The 19990-nt window shown below is 37.7% G+C and overlaps 1 protein-coding gene and 1 long non-coding RNA gene across 6 annotated transcripts in view; one reads left to right on the top strand and one right to left on the bottom strand.

Moving 5' to 3' along the window:
• The window catches only part of ppp1r9a (protein phosphatase 1, regulatory subunit 9A), a 25455-nt gene extending 5753 nt beyond the window's left edge, over window positions 1-19702 (top strand). For 2 of the 5 annotated variants that reach the window (XM_077743416.1, XM_077743415.1), the window contains exons 3-20: window positions 7439-7571; window positions 8413-8533; window positions 9447-9551; window positions 10385-10520; window positions 11795-11947; window positions 12498-12551; window positions 13010-13239; window positions 13804-13900; window positions 14841-14976; window positions 15606-15685; window positions 16143-16263; window positions 16340-16385; window positions 16470-16527; window positions 16789-16833; window positions 17144-17251; window positions 17377-17400; window positions 17696-17878; window positions 17949-19702. In XM_077743416.1, coding sequence (XP_077599542.1) covers window positions 7439-7571; window positions 8413-8533; window positions 9447-9551; window positions 10385-10520; window positions 11795-11947; window positions 12498-12551; window positions 13010-13239; window positions 13804-13900; window positions 14841-14976; window positions 15606-15685; window positions 16143-16263; window positions 16340-16385; window positions 16470-16527; window positions 16789-16833; window positions 17144-17251; window positions 17377-17400; window positions 17696-17878; window positions 17949-18113 — 1995 coding nt within the window. In that variant the 3' untranslated portion in view covers window positions 18114-19702. The remainder of the gene's footprint in view (window positions 1-7438; window positions 7572-8412; window positions 8534-9446; window positions 9552-10384; window positions 10521-11794; window positions 11948-12497; window positions 12552-13009; window positions 13240-13803; window positions 13901-14840; window positions 14977-15605; window positions 15686-16142; window positions 16264-16339; window positions 16386-16469; window positions 16528-16788; window positions 16834-17143; window positions 17252-17376; window positions 17401-17695; window positions 17879-17948) is intronic. The other 3 variants (XM_077743417.1, XM_077743418.1, XM_077743419.1) reach the window with 3 other exon arrangements.
• Window positions 2216-17257, bottom strand: LOC144214776 (uncharacterized). The gene is made up of 9 exons (XR_013330284.1): window positions 17087-17257; window positions 16124-16273; window positions 13871-14026; window positions 9176-9328; window positions 8398-8560; window positions 7454-7553; window positions 7016-7177; window positions 5434-5485; window positions 2216-2292 (listed from the first exon to the last, which is right to left on the bottom strand). It is a non-coding gene; the product is annotated as an uncharacterized LOC144214776 (long non-coding RNA).
• Window positions 19703-19990: the final 288 nt, after the last annotated feature.

Raw genomic sequence — 19990 nt, forward strand, 5'->3', positions numbered from 1 at the left:
AATTGTACTCAAGTACAACATCTGTGTATACATCGGTTCTAGCACACACATGCTAGTTTTTAACATTTTTCAAGGCTTTTATTGGCAAAATATGTAACCGTATTGTGAATTTAGTAGTGCGTATGCTGCAAATGTCGGATACAATGAGGTGAGTGTACTTTGATGGATTTGGAAGATTACAGGAAATATTTTCTGTTGGTAATCCGCCAGTTTTTTTTCCATTTTTTTTAGGATCAATGAGCTTAACATTCATGGTAGTAAACATCATATTTTAGTAAGCGCCATGTTCATGTTTTGACTGTGTAATTGTGTGTTCGGTCATTGGGTGTCATAGGGTGTGGTGGCTTGGGGGGGAAGAAATTGATTTTATCGCTAGAGATGTCCATATTTTGCTTCCTGTATTGATTGTCTGGGAAGAGGCGATGTGACAGATTTCCAGTGGCTGTATTTTTTTTTTGGGGGGGGGGGGGGGGGGGGGGATTGATTGGGAGCACCATTTTGGCTAAAAGGGTCACAAGTGTGCTTAAAAATTCACTTTCATCATAATGATTTATGTTTTACCATATGGTACATGCATTCGTGTCAGAGGATAAAGAACAGTCCAATTGATTGGAGATGGGAGAAAAAAATGTTGTTATCTATAATAACATATAACATAATAATATTGTAATTCAATGTACTGGAGAGTTTGGTGTTTGCCAAAATCCCAGTTTTGATTTCCACGCTATAAAAAATGAGCAAAATGTCGGTAAGCGCTTAACAAAAACTGTCACAGGTCGAGGATCAATCTTATTAACATGCATTAATGAACCAGGACAATTAGCCCGGCTCTTTTTGCCATGGGAAAGCTCGTTTGGCTAATTACCTTGCGCTATCTGTACAATCAGGTGCCATTTGGCTCCTCCCCCCTCAGGACTCGCCACACACAGAGTGGAATACAGTCAATTGAAAAAAATTAAATTCAGTTCACCCCCATTGGTGCTGGCTTTTATGGCTTTTGTCTCATATCAAAGGCGCCGACTCTCATTCGTCATCTGGAATATTAAAGACGGGCGGAGCCTCTCAATCGGACCCCCCCCACATCTCCATTATGCGACCCCCTCTCTTCTCACACAGCAATATGGCGGCACTGCCTTTTGTTGGGCTACTTAAGCAGACAAAGACATGCTTTCCAAGTCCAGAATGATCCGACAGGCCAAAGCAAAAAAAAAAAAAAAAAAAAGCTCACCATCTTTTTAATCTTCACAAGTTCTTGTCATATTTCTTAGCGGCGATCCCTAAAGCGGATAAATCACTTTAACATGCGAGCTTTGAAGCTTTAATTGATTTAAATATCTGGCGGGGAGTTAGTAAGACAAGTTGCTTTTTGGCAGAAAACTGTAAATAGCTCACATGTCTGTCATTTTATTATTTGTATTTATTTTTTTAACCCATCCGATGCTGTTGACAGCCAATTAATTTCAACAGACCAGGAGTAATCTATCACTATGTCTAAAAATGCCAAGTAACCAATGTGCTATATTTAAAGTTACCCATAAAATCCGATTTCTGACTACTCGCGCAAACCAAGAAAGTGAAACGACAAATACTTAGCAGCAAAAAAGTAACCCAGTGACCAGAGACTTCCCGAAGGCGCTGACCTACAGAACGGAATCTTCCCTCTCGGATCACGTGCTCATTCAAGCAACCGACCGGCAAGTTCATCCCCGGCCGGCACGAGTACGTCTCCGTCCGCCTTTCCTCAGATTGATGCCAGTCACGCTATCGATGCCCTATTTCCAAAACGCAATGCTTTTACGGCCATTACAAATTCATATATCTATATATATATACACATAACGGTATTTACTGTTTGTATTGCAGAAACCAAGGAATATTTAGTGTACTTTCGCCGTTTTTTATCCCCAAAAATTGAAATAAAGTATATTACTGTATACAGTAGTATATTAAATCATTAAATAATGTAAGTCTAAGCAATGTGATTTTTCATTTCTTCCCTTTTTGTTAAAATTGTTAGACAGATAAAATGGAGAATAGCTATTTTTTTAGCCTATTTTTAAAATGATATCATCCAAAAAATATGAAGTCACATATTTACTGTTTGCCTTTTTTATGAGAAAAATACGCACTACTAATTCATTCACTGCCATTGACTTAAATCTGTGAATATTTAAGGAAAAAGTATATCTTTTAAAGCCATAAATAGACTAACCTGCCAAATTTTCGATAGGGCGTCAACAATGGATTGATTGGACATCTATTGGCGACATTGTCATCCATGGAATTATGAGCCTGAAAACAAAATTCAATTTTTGAGATGAACAATTTCTTGAAACATTTAATCGACTATCAAAATAGTTGCCGACTAATTTAATCATGGTTTAGTCGTCAACGTTGATATTTTGATTAAAAAAGTGTCCTATGGGCTTCTCTACTTTGCTTGCCAATGCCATTCATCATCAAGTTAAAGCAAAACCATGTTTCGATTTGGCCACCGCTCTATTTTGGGGACCGCCGAGTAGCCTCGTCACTTTGATGGATGCGTGTCAGCCATCCGTCTGGCCCGTGGCGACCCGAGTCTGGACTCCATTATTCACCTGCTGTGGTTTGGTCATAAAGCCACGGTAGGCCGCCGTCCCTCTGAATAAATGTGCCATTTGTTGATGAATGTTTTACATTCAGATATTGAGCTCCCGCCAGGTGACGCCATTCCAAAAAGGGGGGATTTTAAGGTCATCTTCCTCAGATTAATACTGTATTGCGGCCACACGGCAGCAAAGGTTCAGAGATGGGAGTATTTGGTGATTTTCTGCAATGCTTTTAGGAAGGAATGCAGTATTACTTGAGTAGAGATTTGGACCTGAAAGAAAAAAATGGTTCTGTTTTGGGGTTGTTGTCTATGATGTGTCAATCTATGTCCATCCATCTACATTTTGACACATATTGACTTAGTTGGAGACACATGGTGGTTCCATGTTTATCTGTTTTTATCTGGAGCATCCCTTAATACGGGTTTGTGAATCCCAAACTGAAATGAGGTGGGCCAAAAGCCAGAAACTTTACTTTCAGATAGAGAGGATTACTGGACTTTAGCGGCATGGCTTTTTGGCTGATGACGGCTGAATGTATGCTGAAAAATAAATACACAAATTGAAGGAACTCCCATTGAATAAAATGGGACAATGCTTAACATAGAGCAACAGTTAGGAATTGAACTGTCAGATCTGGACTGAAAACCTTAAAAGCTAGCAGGGAATTACCCTTTAAAATAACATGAAGTACTAAATATTAATATACTGATAATGACTCTAATTAGGGACTGTCATGCACACATTTTTATGGTATTATTCCTTTTAGTATTTTCAGGGGATTGGGATTTAAAATTGATTAAAAGGTTTCAATTTCACTTGATTTTTCTCTCAAAAAATGGCAACACGTATGTATAACTTGCCAATTTTCTTAGGAGCACAAAAAAAGGCCAATTGCTATTAAACTGTACTCATTCAAGCTTCTTCTCAAGCAAAGTATTTGACTTCAAAAGGATCACAACTTTCTCTACCAGTTTGTCTTAAATGCAAAAAAAGTAGCAAAATACTTCTTTTCATCATCTCTGACAGCTCCAGGTTGGATATGAACGTCTACTTAGTGAATTATTCATTGTTTTTTTTTTGTTTTAGCCTCACCTGAGGATACCACAACAATGCAATTTTAATGATTAAGGGAAAGGCGAGACTTGCTTTGTTATCTTTTTTTCCTACGCTGGTCAGTTTCCATCTTGTGCTATCATTTATCTCGACACTTTTATTTCCTCTTGTGTTCTCGGCATGAGATCATCACCGGGTGTTCTTCCAAGTCATTTTTATCTGCTGGGGTGGTGGGTTAGGAGGGGGGGATTGAGTCATTATGGGTATCGAGGCTCAAGTCCAGAGCTCACTAGGTGGTTGTTTTGATGTGTAATCCTCAATGCTGGCAGGTTTTGGTTCAGGATTGGTTGGATGTTTTCAAATTGGACAGTGGGAAAGTCAAAATAAGGTCACATTGAAGGCTTGGAATATCTTCTAATTGAGGAATTGATTATCAGGACAGATGTGTTACGATAATGGAGCGTATATATATTTATAAAAGTAGATAGTAGTTTTTGGAGAAATAGCATTAGAATGAGTTCACATTTTGTGTCAATTTCGGTTGGTTTTAGGTCACCTCTTGTTGATTTTTAGAGAATTTCTGGCTCATTAGGGAGATCCAGGTCATTTCTTATTGATTTTGTGTCACTTTCTGTTGCATATCAAAGCTCACTGTTGTTTTTGAGTTTCTGGCTGTTCATTTTTAGGATAATTCCTCTTGATTTTTCTTGGAATTCTAACTCAAATAATAAAAAACATGATATTTATACCATTCCCCTTCAATGATTTGGAATACCAATTACATTGGACCATGATTAATCACTGAAAGCCCCACCCACTTGCGAGCCGTTAGCACATTATGCTTGCACACACTCACCCTGAATCTCATTTGAATGTATTTACTGTCCACATTGGCATTCCATTACTTCTACCTGTGACTATCTAACCTCTCACAACACTGAGCTTTAGCCAATGGAGGGACTGGGGATGCCAAGGAATGTCGTGACTGACCTTGACGGGCGTAAAAGGGGGTGTGAAAAAGAATCAAAGAATCTTCTGCGTACGAGGAAGCGACACTGACGTCTGACATGTTGCTTGACGCCACCGGCTTAGTCAGCTTTGGCTTTTTTTAGACCCGGCGCACCGGGGGAAGTTACATTTATTTGATGGGATACGACTGGGAATCTAACAGTGAACAGAAACCAGTCGATGCCGGCGGGCCGGACCACCGCTATTGGGTCAGTGAGTGGACAAAGGACACAAAGAGAGGGAGGGTCGGGTCTATAAAAGGAGGGCATGGAATAGTAAACAAGCCTTATTCAAAGAGAGCAAGACAATGCATTGCTGTCTTGTTTCTATTATGAAAAGGAGGCGGGGCCACAACAACATTGTGTGTTGCGTTTCATTAGTTTTTAATGTGTCGCCTTGTTGTTCTAAATTATATTGGATTTCAAATCTGATAGAAAATTGCCAAAAGATGACTGCCAAGTTCTCCCAGATAAGATGAATTGGGCAAATAAACGTACTGTTTTTCCGAAATGTTTTTTTTTATGATTTGATGAGAGTAAATTGGTTTCAAGCTTTCTTCTGAAGATTAAAAAAATAGCTTAATTAGTGCCAAATGATTTGATCTGTCACTAGAACTGAAAAATTATGAATAGCAATGGAAAGTAATGAGGTAAATACCATGAAATTTAAAAGAAATTAAAGCTATGGGTGGCCAAAGCTAGTTTATGTCTGCCTATATAGTTTTAATGCATATCTAAGTATGTATGTTGCATATACAATGTATAAAAAAACATTCACTCACCTTATAAAGTGCAAATATGATCAGATCCTGCACGAAAAGTAGAATCTTCACTCTAAAAAGGAGGCAAACACATTGAATATTACATTTTATCCAACCTTCACTTGTTCTTAACTCCTTATATCTCCATTTATATCCCAACACCTACTCTGGCGCCATACTTCCATTTTTTAATGAGGCCGAGCTGGTTTACCGTAATAAGATTGTGTAGGTGTATCACATGATCACCTCCAGTCTAACTCTATATTGCCCAACTTTGTGATTCTACTCAGGCCATAAATCATTTGAGTCACTGTTTGCTTCTCCCACTGGAGATGACGACTTCTCCCCCAAGAACTCCACCCTTTTTTTTTTTTTTACCAGCACTGCTACCTTTTCATTTTCTCATCATTCTGAACACTTGCTTTTATTTGCGCTCTTTTTTTCTCCTTCCCCACATTGGAAAAAGTGATTGACATTTCCATTTTCATGCTAAGAAGAGTCTTAAGCCACCACACATACACACACACCTGCAACTATACTAACACACATGCACAATAGTACTGCGTGTGTACTTTCTTTCTCTAATGTTGCTAGCAAACGTGCAAGCTAACTTGCATGTTGAATTAATTCCCTATTGGACGTTTATCGCCTTCAATGGCGCAGAAAAACCATCCAAATCACATATTTTTGTGACTTCTATTTGTAGCATACGTGATGTCATCCTATGCTTTTATAGATCTCTACCTAAAATGTACACAGTACTATCTTGCGGTGTGTGTGTGTGTGTGTGTGTGTGTGTGTGTGTGTGTGTGTGTGTATGTTACAGCGTAAATAATGCAGAGGCGCTGATCTTACTGAATGATTGATGAATTAAAGGTCACAGAGAGGAAAGAAAAGTGAACAAACTGCGCATACTGTCGTGCAGACACTTCCCTTTTTACACTTAAAAATAGAAAAAGCCTACGAACGCGGCTATTTTCCAAGTTTTCTTTTACTCTTAAAGCTTACCGAAAACTATTAAATCTACTAAAAAAATACTTGCTATATGTTACCAATGCTCCCTAAAAGCAACATAAATTGCATGTGCATCTATGTGTATGTCTATATGTGCTTATATACATATATGTATGTGTACATGTATATACATATTGACACATACGTGTTAATATGTATGTCTATGTATATTTCAGCAACACACTTATTTAGTTATATATTTATTCATGTATTTATTTATTAACTTACTTATGACCTATCTATTTATGTCTAAAATATATTTTTCTGTCTGTATTCTCACCCTCTTGCTATTGTGACAACAAAATTTCTCGAATACGCAATGAATAAAGTTATCCAATACTCTTTAACATACTGAATGACTCTTTAAAGTGATCAAAAATCTAAAGTATACCAAACTCCAGTAAACAACTGTAAACTGGAGCAGATTATGCAAAGAAAAAAATGCTAACGTCTTAAAAAAATCCAGCGGTGTCTGTCATTTGGCTAGCTCAAGTAAAACCCTCAGACGTTTTTCCTCCCTCTCTCGCTCGCTCGCATCCATGGCAGCACCCGCATTTGCTCTTTCGCACCGTCCCTCCACGTGACTCACTGTCTTTCTGGCCGGCGACAGCTTGCTCTCTCTTCTCGTCTTCCTTCTTCTCCCCTCTCTGCACGCGGGGGGAGCCGTGAGGGCGTCCTGCTGCCGCCTGGGATGAGATGTGAAGTGACAGCTGACGATTGCAGACCAGGAGAAAGAAACACCTCCTGTGCACTTCCAAGAAAGGCAAAAAAAAATCAATAAAAAAAACAACTCGGAATGATTTTACGGCTAACAAATTGTTGTCACTAAATGTTTGAGGTGCTGAAATTGATCTCTGGGCATTCCTGAATTGTCAGGATTCATTTGTTTGGATGATAAATGAATGTACAGATGATGATGAAGTCATGGAATAGTTCTATCTTGGATTATATGTGGTGTATATTCATATGTTTGTATTGGAAGTCTATTGAAAGTATTTTATGACCTCTCCAGGTATTTAACACCTACTCCAATGAAGACTACGACCGGCGTAATGAGGAAGTGGATCCCGTGGCTTCGTCTGCAGAATACGAGCTGGAGAAAAGGGTGGAAAAACTTGAGCTCTTCCCTGTGGAGTTGGAGAAAGGTGGGAAGATAAAAAAAAAAGAAAAAAAATCTTGATTAATTTAGCAGCATCACCCACATATTGCCAAGTGTTAGATTTCTTTAGGGCCTTTTTTCCAACAATGATGGCTGCAAAGTCATTTTATAGTCATTTTATATGATTTTCACTACAACTAAAAAGGACTTGATTGTTATTTTTGTAAATCTTGAGGCAAGAATCTACACAAACATTATTTAGAAAAAAATATATAGCCTCCAAATCAAGCAAGTTATGGGCATTGACTTCACTATTATAAGTAAAATAAAATTTAATTAGTTTCCATGCTTTTAAAATAAAATACAATAAATAATTTAAAAAATAAAAGTAATATTAAATAGAAAATAAAATATATATTAATAAAAATAATATTTACTCCTTTTCCTTAATTTATCTCATAATATTTACAAATTTTGCCCATTAATTAGATATTATATAAATATTTTCTAAAGCAAACTGTAAAAATGCAAATGAAACGTTTTTTTGTATCTTAAATCTTAACACTATTGACAACAAATGATGTCCAATCATCTTTTAAATAGGTTTGTCAGGAATAGATGTCCAATCAATTTGAAGTTAAAAATGTCCATTCCCTGCCAAGTCTCCCATCTCAAAAATATTGGACGTCTATTGTTGTTAATGGCAGCTTTTAACATTGTGCGTTATCACTTTCCAGTCACTATTATGTAACCCTAAACTCTTATGAATAATGAATAAGGTCCAGAAATGGAAGGTATTGTGCACTATTGGAAAGGAACTTCCCTTCCGCAACACAAATGTATGTTTTATGAATACCTGTTGCAAAATGTACCTCTTTTGTGTTCAGACGAAGACGGCTTAGGCATCAGCATTATCGGAATGGGCGTCGGCGCCGATGCGGGTCTGGAGAAATTGGGCATTTTCGTCAAAACCGTCATCGAAGGCGGGGCGGCCGAGAGAGACGGAAGGTGAGCGAACGTCTTGCATTTTCGGGACTGAGGGAATAGCAAGAAAATGTTCATATGGTGAGTACTTGGGCTGCCACAAGCCATTATTTTCAGAATCACTCAGTGGTTCAGCAATGAGTCACGTTGTTTGTTGTGATATGAGTCTGGGTTTTACGTTTTAGTGAGAAATCTACACCAGAAACAAATTCTGTGTACGCCATTTACTGTATGTAGTTGTTGACTTGGTATGTAAATGTACATTTTGATCGTATCTCGGCCAAATTATTTGATCGAAATTTTCGTCATACCACAAAGTACCACTGTGCTATTATTGTTTATTTTGAGCAAATATTGTAGTTATCTTATTTGGATAGTAAAGGAATTAGTCTGTTTATGTGGAGAACTATGGAAATTAGAAGATTTTTCATTAAATAATAAACTTATCCAACATTTAAAAAACAATATTTACTATTTTAGATTTTAAAACATTTATATGTTTGTTATGTTGCAAAATACACTGATTTAAAAGACCCAAAAAGTATTTTTTGGATCATTTTTGTCATGTTAAACAATAACATAATGGCTTTCAACACTATTTTTAGTTACTGTTCCTATTTTGTTATTCCACACACGCATTCACACATCATATCCTTCAGTTATTACCTCCATGCGTGCGCCTCGGCCTTTTGCCGAGTCAGGTTTAACGGTCCGAGGCGCTCAACGGCGGGCAGACAGATCGATGTGTGGTTACGCCAACCCGATGAGAGCCACGTCTGGCTTCTTGTTGGCTGCTTTATCTTTGCTTAATTCTCTCTCCTGTGGGATGAAGCCATATTCAAATGTCAGGTTCTGTCAGTCAACAATGACTGACTGACACATCAGTATTATATTCAAAGTATATCATCTCAGACGCCGGTGCGATTGTGTGTGTTAGGATCAAAGTGAACGATCAAATCGTGGAGGTGGATGGAACCAGTCTGGTGGGCGTCACGCAGAGTTTTGCTGCTTCTGTGCTCAGGAACACGTCAGGAGTTGTGCGGTAAGAAAAAATACATTTAACAAACCATTTAATGGAGGATTTGATTCAAATTTGGGGTTATCAGGTCAAAAGTAAAAGGTCAGAACCGTGTTTGTGTTCGAGATAACTCAAGAATGAAGAAAGGGGTTATTATCAAAACATTTTTTAGCCTATTTGTAGTATTCTTTTTGTTTCATTTTTAAGGTAATGTCTTTATTGTACTTAAAATCTTAGATTTTTGCATTTCTCTGCTCTCACCATCCCTCTTTTCACTCTTCACTCTCTCCATCCTACCACCCACTTCCAGCATCTCCTCCTCATCTTCCTTATGGCCAACTAGCTGTCCTACATTCGACATTGAGTCTATATTTAACCTTTTTCTATCACCCACATTCCTAAGCCAAGTCACATCCTCGCACAAAAAACGAACTTACAGCGTGAAGAATATTGTGACTCGTTTGGGTACAACAATCAAAATGGAACTAATGAGGAGACTACCCTTTTAAAAAAAAAAGCTGAGCGCCATTTCCAGGTCAGACGACTACAACAACTCTATGAGTCAGGAATCATTTTAGTACTTTTTCAGTTTCTAAATCTGACTCGTTGTTCACCCTAGTTGTTCCTTCTCATGTAGATCAAATAATGAATGGCGCCTCTCTACTGGAGCAGAACAATATATATAGGGCAGAAGAATATTATTACTCATAGACCATCTTTTATAGGACCTTAGAAAATAGATAGTATTTTTTTTAATGAAATTACAAGGGAGGGATTTCCTTTTTTTTACTGGGTACTGTAAACAAGTTCTGTAATTTGAACACATACATGTCTGAAAGGGTTACATCTCTGTGCAGGTTTGTGATTGGCCGAGAGCGACCGGGTCAGCAAAGCGAGGTAGCAACGCTCATCCAGCAGACCCTGGATCAGGAGAAGCGACAACGAGAACTACTGGAGCAACAGTACGCTCAGTACGATGCCGATGACGATGAGGTAATGACTAGCGGTGTTGCCATTCAATGTAAAAGTCAACTGCTTTTAGCATTTAGCAACATGACCCAAAAAAACTATAATCTTAGAATTTTTGGGGGATTTTTTTCATTTTTTTTACATGCAATTCATTCAAAAATCTTCCCTCGCATGGCGAACAGTGGGAGTCATCATGCATGAGAAAGTATTCCATTGAGGCTTAAACTAAATCGCTGTCATAATCCCGAGCGTGCACACAAACACGAATAAAAACACTGCCTTTTTCTAATTAAAAGTCCTGTAGAGAATTGGAACTGCAAGATTGGGACGTTGTCGTGTTCAGAAATGCTAGAAACCTGCTTTCTTTTCATCTTCCCACACCATCTCACAAATACAGCCATCTTTTTTTTTTTGGTACTAATGTTAAATTACAAGAGCGTGGTAGGCCAACGATTTTTTAAACCGCTTGTGAAAACACTGGCGTTGATTCAAAGCTTGTCGGATCAACTGTTATGAAAAAAAAAAGTGTTGGGGAGATGTAAAGGGCGATAAGTAGAGCTCATCAATATTAATAGGGCTATAAATTTGCCAGCAATTCCTTCACAGGGTGGGCTGAGATGAAGGCTGGATCTTATGGTGTGACTGATGACTATTGATGTGCTATTCGGCAGGGGAATAAATGACGGAAAAACACTGTCTGTTAAATAGGATGTTCAAGGAGACCAGTTATTAGATAATGTGGCATTAAATGATATTACTTTAGTATTTATTTATTTCATGCTTCATTTTCATATCGACATTGCCAGGTAATTTATTTTGTAGTTATAAAATGGGTGTTTATGCACCAATATTATTTAATGGGGGTTTAATTTGTTGTATTTTTAAAATTAATTTACTTCAAAATGTACATACAACTTTTTTTATTGCAATTTTCATTAAATTTACTATTATTTTTTATGTATTTTGATTGAATGTACCCCTATTTATTTACACAATTATATATATCAACTGTAATTTTATGTATTTAATTTCAATAATCAACTTTGAATTTTTTATATATATTTTTATACAAATATTTAGTCCCTGCAAATTTAGAGCTCACTTATTACTAATTTAAAATCACCATAAATGAATAAATGACAGTTAATATTGCACTATTTATGTTCAAATTTAAGATTTGGGATAGATGGGTGGAAAAGGGAAAGCAATGTCTCTCAATTATGAATAAGGAAAAAACAAAGGATTATTATTTATATTATTATTTTTTGTGACTGACTTTTCTCTTTCCAATCTTAAAGCAAACCGGCGAGTACGCCACAGACGAGGAGGAGGCGGGGCCTGCCGAGGCCAGCGAGGAGAAGAACATCGAAGTATTCGACCTGCCAGAAAACGAGGACGTCTTGTCACCGTCGGATTTAGACGCCACCAAACTTTACCAGAAATTTCGAGAGGTCATTTTATCATTTTACTCATTGACAGACGCACCAATTCTTTATCTGTCACTGACGTCAATAGATTATTCAACTTTGAATCTTATAAAACGGAGTAATTCACAATAAAGTATGGCGACTAATATTTGCTACCCAAATCCATCACTTCCAATATTTTTCCGAGCCTGCAATTGCTCCAACTGGCTTCCAAGTTTTACATTTTAATCAGGACAAGATGAGCAAAATATGTCGTCGCAAGTTTTGCGCAGAGCCGTATGAAATAATCCTCCTCTATGTTATGTTTTCTTTGGATTAAGCAGACATTTTGCCCGACTTGTACTGCAACTTTTTGGCCTAGTTCATCAAACATTTGCACATTATTTTGTTCCCTTCTCGTCTGAGCTAGCACGTGAACGGCTCAATGGAAACGGGTCCTCCGTTTCGGTCCATCACACTTTATCGAGCCTGTGCAGCCATGCGTTTGACGAGCTGACCGTCCTCTCGCCCACTTACTCTCTCCCTCGTTCTCTCGCCCTTTTACTAACTGTCCTCCCATCTCTTTCCCTAACAGCTCCAGATCAAACACACGGTGACTGAGGCCGAAATCCACAAGCTGAAAAACAAGGTGAGTGCACCATTTGACTTATAAATCGGCCTTCTCAACTATGGCTCCAGTTTTTTTAACTAGTTCTACAATGTCTTGTGTGTCTTGCTACTGCAACTGAGAAATTTGCCTTCAAGCGCTAAACCAGGGGTAGGGAACCTATGGCTTTGGAGCCATATGAGGCTCTTTTGATGGGTGTATATGGCTCTCCGCCTTTTTAAAATCATATTTTTTCTTCATTAGACTCTTCTGAATCAATTTTCTCATTGATTAGCAACAGTGAAATAATATTTCTCAAAAGAATTCGGACTTTTTTTACATTCAAAATGGTGAAATTAATAATAAATGCTCACATTTTCATGTATTTTTACTTGTAAATTCTGAGTATGGCTCTCAAAAATATGAATTGTTTATGGCTCTCTTCGTCAAAAAAGGTTCCCAACCCCTGCTCTAAACTAACCTTCGTCTTTTTGTGGCAGCTGGCTTCTGTGGAACGAGAAAAGCAACGTTGGGAGAAAGAAAAAACCCAACTGAAGGCCAGCATCGAAGACAACAAAGAAAGGATGCTAAAGCTAGAAAGCTATTGGATCGAGGCGCAAACCTTGTGCCACACTGTCAACGAACACCTAAAAGAGGCTCAGGCGCAGTATCAAACGTTGGAGAAGAAGTACAACAAAGCCAAGAAACTTATCAAAGATTTCCAGCAAAAGTGAGTGACAACGGGTTTAACACTCCCACCATCTTGGTTTGCGTCATCGAGCAGAGAACGAAGCTTCCATCTGTCGGAGAGCCGGATCTGATCCCTTTTCAGAGTGTGGGATTTTCAATCATATGCGTGACTACTTTGCCCATCACACGCCCCCCCCCTCCTGCCGCTCGACTTCAGTCCGACTGGCTCTAATTGGCTCGAGCCGTGCCGTCCAATGTCGGAATCAAACTACCCGGCGGTAAAAAATGTCAACTCAGGAGACATAAAGTGGGCTCAAGAATGTTTTGAAAAATGCCAAAACTTAGTTTTACTTTTTTCAGCACCGTTTTTTTCCCATTTCCACCTTATTGTTTTCCCTTTTCCATCTGAGAAACAGTGTGGTAATATTAAATCATGAATTAGTAACAGTATCAGGAATCATGATGCTAACAGAGAATGTTTTTAAACCGAATTATTAGTTGTTAGTGGTAACACATCAATTGTGTATTTCATCTATGGAAACTATGGTTATTTTGTGAAATTTTATTAACTATGACCATAACCCTTTTTTATCTCCATCTCCAGGGAAGTGGAGTTTGTCCAGAAGGAGGACGCAGAAAGAAAGCGTCTAGAAGAAGCTGAAAAATCTCACCTGGCTGAAATCCAAGGACTTCAAGTCCGGGTAAGGCCTCCCTTGGTCTGACATCATTTATATTTTTGTAGACCTCTGGAGAAGACGCAAAATGTGCCCATTTTTCCAAACTCTGCCTTCAGTTCTGACAGCAGATGGCGCAGATGTCCCTGTGGCCTGTGGGCAAACGTCACATTGATTTATTTATTTTAAAATATTCCCTTTCCCCAAACCATGACATGACACAACTGTCAGAGTCTACTCTAGCTGGATTTCCAGTGCATTCAAAATTGTTATTCTGCATGTGTCCACCTGTCTTCTCTGCGCAGCAGCAATCCTATGGCGCGCAGTAAATAAAATCCATTTTTTATACCCCTTTCCCCATGGTGGCGCTGTTTACACGACACCCAGTGGCAGTAGCTTAGTCCACTCTTATGTTTTTTGTGTTTTACAGCATGTTTTACATGAAAAATTAGAGGGAACATTGACATGTACCTGCTTATGTGTGATACTGGTGTGCCCATAGCGAGCATTATTATTATTATTTTTATTATTATTACAAGGACATAGGATTTTGCATTTTATTTTTGGGTAAAAATTGGAAAATTTTGGTCCAAATAAGTACGTTTAACATTTTATTTTTGCAGTAACCCCTCAATTATCACTTATCACGAATTCACTATTTTTTTCCACTTTAAATAATAATTATTATTATTTTTTAAGTTCATAAAAATATGAAAATCCACACCAAAAGTCGCCCACACTGGTACTCAGTGCCCAGACCAACGAAAAATTAGAGGGAACATTGGTATCCACTCCACAAAAACTTAACTTATTGGTTGCCATTGACAGCAATTGAAATTTGAACTAGCTGCCAATAATAATAACAATGCTGAAACATTATTCTCTTTCCCAGAAGGCATTTTTTTGTAGGGATGGTGCGTGCATGCTCCCAAATAATTAGCATTGATCCGTTCCCTCCGCTCAACAGATTGCGACGCTAGAGTCGGAGCTGATGCAGCTGATGAAGCAAAACAACATCCAGGTCAACAACAATAATAGCAACAGTGCCGAAAGGCTGAACACTCCTCAACAAAGCCCAAATAGAGCCGCGGTACAAAGCAGAGGTCAGTGAAATAGAGAAGTTAGCGCCTATCGGGAATATGTTGACGGTATAATGACGGGATTTGGATGCGAGTGAACTGATTTGAATAACGCAGTCCGTTACGCAACATTAAAAGCGAGGTGGCGAAGGAGATGGGAGTGTGTGGGAGGGGAAGAAAGACATTTGCTAATAGGATTGCTTACAAATAATGAACACAATGATTAAAAAACCAAGAGGGAGGGGAGCTTGGGTTTAACTGAAGAGGCAGTTTGATTGCTTTGATGGAAAAGGGTAGAAAAAAAGGGTAAAGAAGGCAAAAAAAACAGACTATCACAATAAGATGTGATGATTTTTTTTTAAATTGCACAATACAGATCATTTTTAAAAAGTATTTGTGTCATTGTTATTTTATCCATGGAGCTAACAACAGTAAAAAAAGTATTGATTATTATATGACTTTTGTTTAATTTTTAGGCCCCGCTATATTATTTTGAAGTGTGCTCTTATTATAGTAAATGTGGAATTAATGGTGTCAGGAAAAAGACAGTTTTATAGTGAGAGCGCTATAAACCTGATGAAAAGTTCTGTTTTTTTCCCTTCTTGTAAAGCCAGCTTCTATTGATCTTTCTCTTTTTTTGTGTACGTATGCAGAAGTAAGAAAAGGCTGCCCCTACTCACCCAGCAAAGTCAAAATCTCCAGAACCAACAGCGTCAGCTCCACCGAGGGAGAGGTTTGGAATTTAACACACATACAAGTCCATAAAAAAGGAGTATTCTACACTATATATAAGAAGTTAATGCAAAAAAAACTGCACTTAGGCTGAAATGTCATTTGTTATGAATCCCAGCATTATCCTCAACCTTAATACGTCATAAAGGTCGGCACTTTGCGTTTAATTAGAATACGTCTGAGTATCTGAGCTCTCTCCAATCCATCTATTTAATGGATTAATTGCTGTTTGTTGCTCAGCGGCACTAATTGAGTGTACGGCGCTGTCACAACTCGTTTTGGTCTGTTTATGGATCAAAAGCACTTGTCTGGATAATGTTGTCATTTTTTTGTCAACAACTATGGAATCCCAAAAACGTTGGTGGCTGCAAAGCTCAATTTTACACAGCAGTTTTCTGTCTTTTATATTTTTTTGTGTTGTTATGAGTCTGTAGCTCACCTCTCATGTCCACTTTTAGGTCTCAGAGGAGCGTTGTGGTCCAGGTCACAGTCGTTCTGGCTCCATTGTGGGCGTGGCATCTTATGATGTGCTTCCACAGGGCGTGGCTAGCAGAGAAGGATCCCCCAGGCGTCTTAAAGGTTTCGACTCCTATATAAAAAAAGAAGAAGAAATTCAGATATGTAGAAACTAAAATGTGCTGGGTTTATTGCGCAGATTCTTCAGGGATGTCAAGTCCTGCTCGCCATGTAGAGGAACAGAGGCAAGCCTTCTAGTTTGTGTAAGATATTGTAAAAAAATTGAATGGAAAAAAGGGTAATGTGATGTTTTGTTGACTGTCTTTTAGGTGCACAGAAAGTGGCGTGGAGGACAGTCCGAGAAAATTCAAGACGAAATTTCACGAGGTTTGCACACACATGATTATCATTATGATTTGGATTACAGTTTTGATTGGTTAAGAGACTATTTATTTTCTTAACTCATTGACTACCATTGAGAGTCAATTTAATTGGAAGTGGGAGGGTTGTATTATTGATTATTGTAATTTTTTGGGTCACATTTTTTTGAGTAGATTAAATGACGAGACCAAAAGTGTAGTTGGTAATATTAAATGAGTATATTACCTATTTGTAAAGTAATACTTTTTTCTTATTTGTGTTTAACAGAGTACCCTTACTTTGCCACAATTCTTCTCCTATTCATATTACCTGGTACTATCTCACTGAGTATATTTACAATTGTACAAGATATAAACGTCCAATCTATTAACTTGCAAGGCACTGAAACATACTGATTTTCTTTTATTTGCTGTAAAGATGAACTAACTCAACTATGCTTCACCAATTTCATCTTTTTTTTAATTTATCAGCCAATCAATGCCTCGAGTTAGCTTAACATATCAATCAATAACATCCCAAAAAAGATTGATGGGATCTTCAATATAATTAAGAAAATTCGACTTACTGTGTGGCTCTCAAATGGATAGAGTGGTGAGTCCTTAATTGTGTTATGGGATGTCAGGGACCAGCGCTAAGCGAGGACTTGAGTGCCAGCAGCAGCAGTTCGGCGGAGATCGGCGACGGAAAAATGCCGGGACGTGCCGATAGCTTGGCGCTGTCTTCGGACGAGGTATGGCCCTTTAAGAAAATTGACAGGAAAATATGAGTAATTAAAGTAGAAGTGGGTGTAAAAATGTGTTGTCAATTTACAACTGGTTGTCTTTTGGTTTGATTTTTTTGTGCTGCAATGTGCAGAGTTTGGATATGATGGATGATGAGGTAAGACTGAATTTTCTATTGGGTTTTAGACTCAATTTATGGTTAAATTAATATATTATTGTAACCATGGCTGAAATTAATTTAGTGTTTTTAATTTCAGATCATTTTGTAAAATGCAATATAGTTTCAGAAAGTTTTTTTGGTCATTTTATTTCAGTATTTTTCACTTACCGACAGTTTAATTGAAGTTTGAGACCATTGCTTTCAAAAATGACATTTTTTTTTGTTCATAGCACTCTGAAAATGTTGTAAATGTGCATTTTACTCACTTTTTTGTTGTTTTTTTTGCGTCCAGATCCTGGAAGAAAACTGGATAACAAAGCAGCACCCGTGTCAGAACCGTGGCGTACTGGAATGGACCACTCAGCAAGTCTCCCGTTGGCTTGTAGGTCTCAATTTAGAAGACTACATTCCTGAATTCACTGCCAAAAACATAGATGGGGAACGACTGTTGCGACTAGATAGCATTGAACTCAAGGTAAACAAACAAAAACAGGATTGAATTCAAAACCAGTTCCAGATACTCATTCCGGTTTTACCTTTTTCAGAGCCTCGGAGTCAGCGCTTCCCAGGACCGAACCTTAATCAAGAAAAAAATTAAAGACCTTAAAGTTCTGATGGAGAAGGCAAGGAGAAACCAGGAGAAAATGGAGAAACAACGTGAAAAGATCCGTAAAAAAGAAACGGAACAACAGCAGAAAGAATCGCGATAGATTTGGATTTTTTGGGAATTGTAGTGGCGCTGAGATTGACCCCTGCGGAACGCCTTCCTCCAAACTTTACAGTTTGGGGAACTTTTTTTCCAACACCAAGCAAGTTAGACCAAAACTAACAGTCGGGTAACTGGATTCCGTCCTGTCATTTCACTGAGTTTGAAAAAAAAAAGATCATTTTCTATTTATTTGGGCATTTATCGCTGTACATTTTTATTTATTCATCTCCAATATGTGCTGTCGTCAAATGCTGTATTCTGAATCCCCTTTTAGTATGGAATGTTAGATTTATTGAATTAATTTTTACCCTAACTCATGGGAATGGACGTCCAATCCATTTTGACTACTGGCAGATGGTGAGTTATGGATATGAATATGAATATTTGCTCTAAAGTTTTCGTTATTTCAGGACCTTTCAATATATAAACCTGTACAAATGTGCCATTTTATTAGACTCTTGCTTTTGGTACTCTTATGACGACTGGAAAGGCCAAACTTGTTGGAGTTTTGACTACTAAAAAAATGAAATAGTAGTCATTTTACCAGCAGGTGTCACCATGCTGCTTAGTTTAAATGCTAAAGGAAAACACTGGAACCTCGGAATAGGACTACAAACTGTAATCTTTAGCATTAGCATGTTAGCTACACTGTATTTTACAACCTCGAATGGAGATTACGGGGAAATGTAAATGACCAAACTATAAAATTTAGATAAAAATAGTTAAACTAATACTTCCTGCTGAAATATATAGTAAATTGTTGCTTGTAACTTTGACCTTTTTATATTCCTTTTAAAGAACTAGAATACCCAAATGCTGCCTTTAGAAGTTTTAGAGAATTTTCCTCGCTAAACACACTTTTTTCCTGCCAGAAAACTTTACAAACGCTATAAAATAAATACGGAGGAAGGCAGCCATATATTAAATGGTTTATCTCGTCACAGTTGATACGTTGCTGTTACACTGGAAATACATTTTTTGATTTTTTTGCATATTATATGTACTTAGAGAATGTTATTATTAATGTGAACCTGTTACTTTTAGGTTTACAAAATGGATGATAGAAGTTTATTTATTGTAAACGGATTCAGGTTGGACATCATACCAGTAGTTTATTTATTTATCAATCAAAATGACAGATCATTTATCCAGAATATTAACATTACACATTAATTTCTGTGTAAATTATTACTTTTGATCAAAATCTAAAAATTGCATTGTGCTAAAAAGTGATTTTATTGTGCTTAATTATTTTTTTTTACCCATTCATATGCTATCGCAATGATTTACTCCTAATGTATTTTTTCCCTTGATATTTTGAAATACTTTTTTTGTTTTGTTCACTGTGAAGATTTTTGGAAGCAGTTTCTCTTACCTGATACGATGAATAAATGCGTCGAGAAGACTCCGGTGCTCCTGGAAAGCTGCAAAAAAAAAAAGTGAAGGGTGGCCACAAGGGCTCATTTGATATTTTTGCGCTTTTAATCTTCACCTTAGACCAAACCCTTATTTCAATCAACCTTTTGCATTATGAAAAGTTGGAAAATGCAGCTCTAATCTGTCACACCCAATAAATTGTGCTGCCTGTTACTGTCTTTGCATTCATTCTTTGCTCAAACAATCCTCGGAGCTTGCTTCATCTGACCAGATGTGCCATTCGAAGAAGTCTAGAAGGCTCCTGCCAAAGAGGCGTCACGCCACTTCCATTACCCTCAAGTATAAAGAACTACTTATTGCTGGCACCTGAGAGGATTTTGTATTGACTCACTACTACACAGGCATTGCCAAATGTTTGCGATGAAGCCAACCAGGACGGGTCGTGTCACGATCACTTCCGAATTTCGTGTCAAACTGCTCTAGGGTACAAAACCAGGATTG

This window comes from Stigmatopora nigra, chromosome 21 (assembly GCF_051989575.1).
Source record: "Stigmatopora nigra isolate UIUO_SnigA chromosome 21, RoL_Snig_1.1, whole genome shotgun sequence".
NCBI lineage: Eukaryota > Metazoa > Chordata > Actinopteri > Syngnathiformes > Syngnathidae > Stigmatopora > Stigmatopora nigra.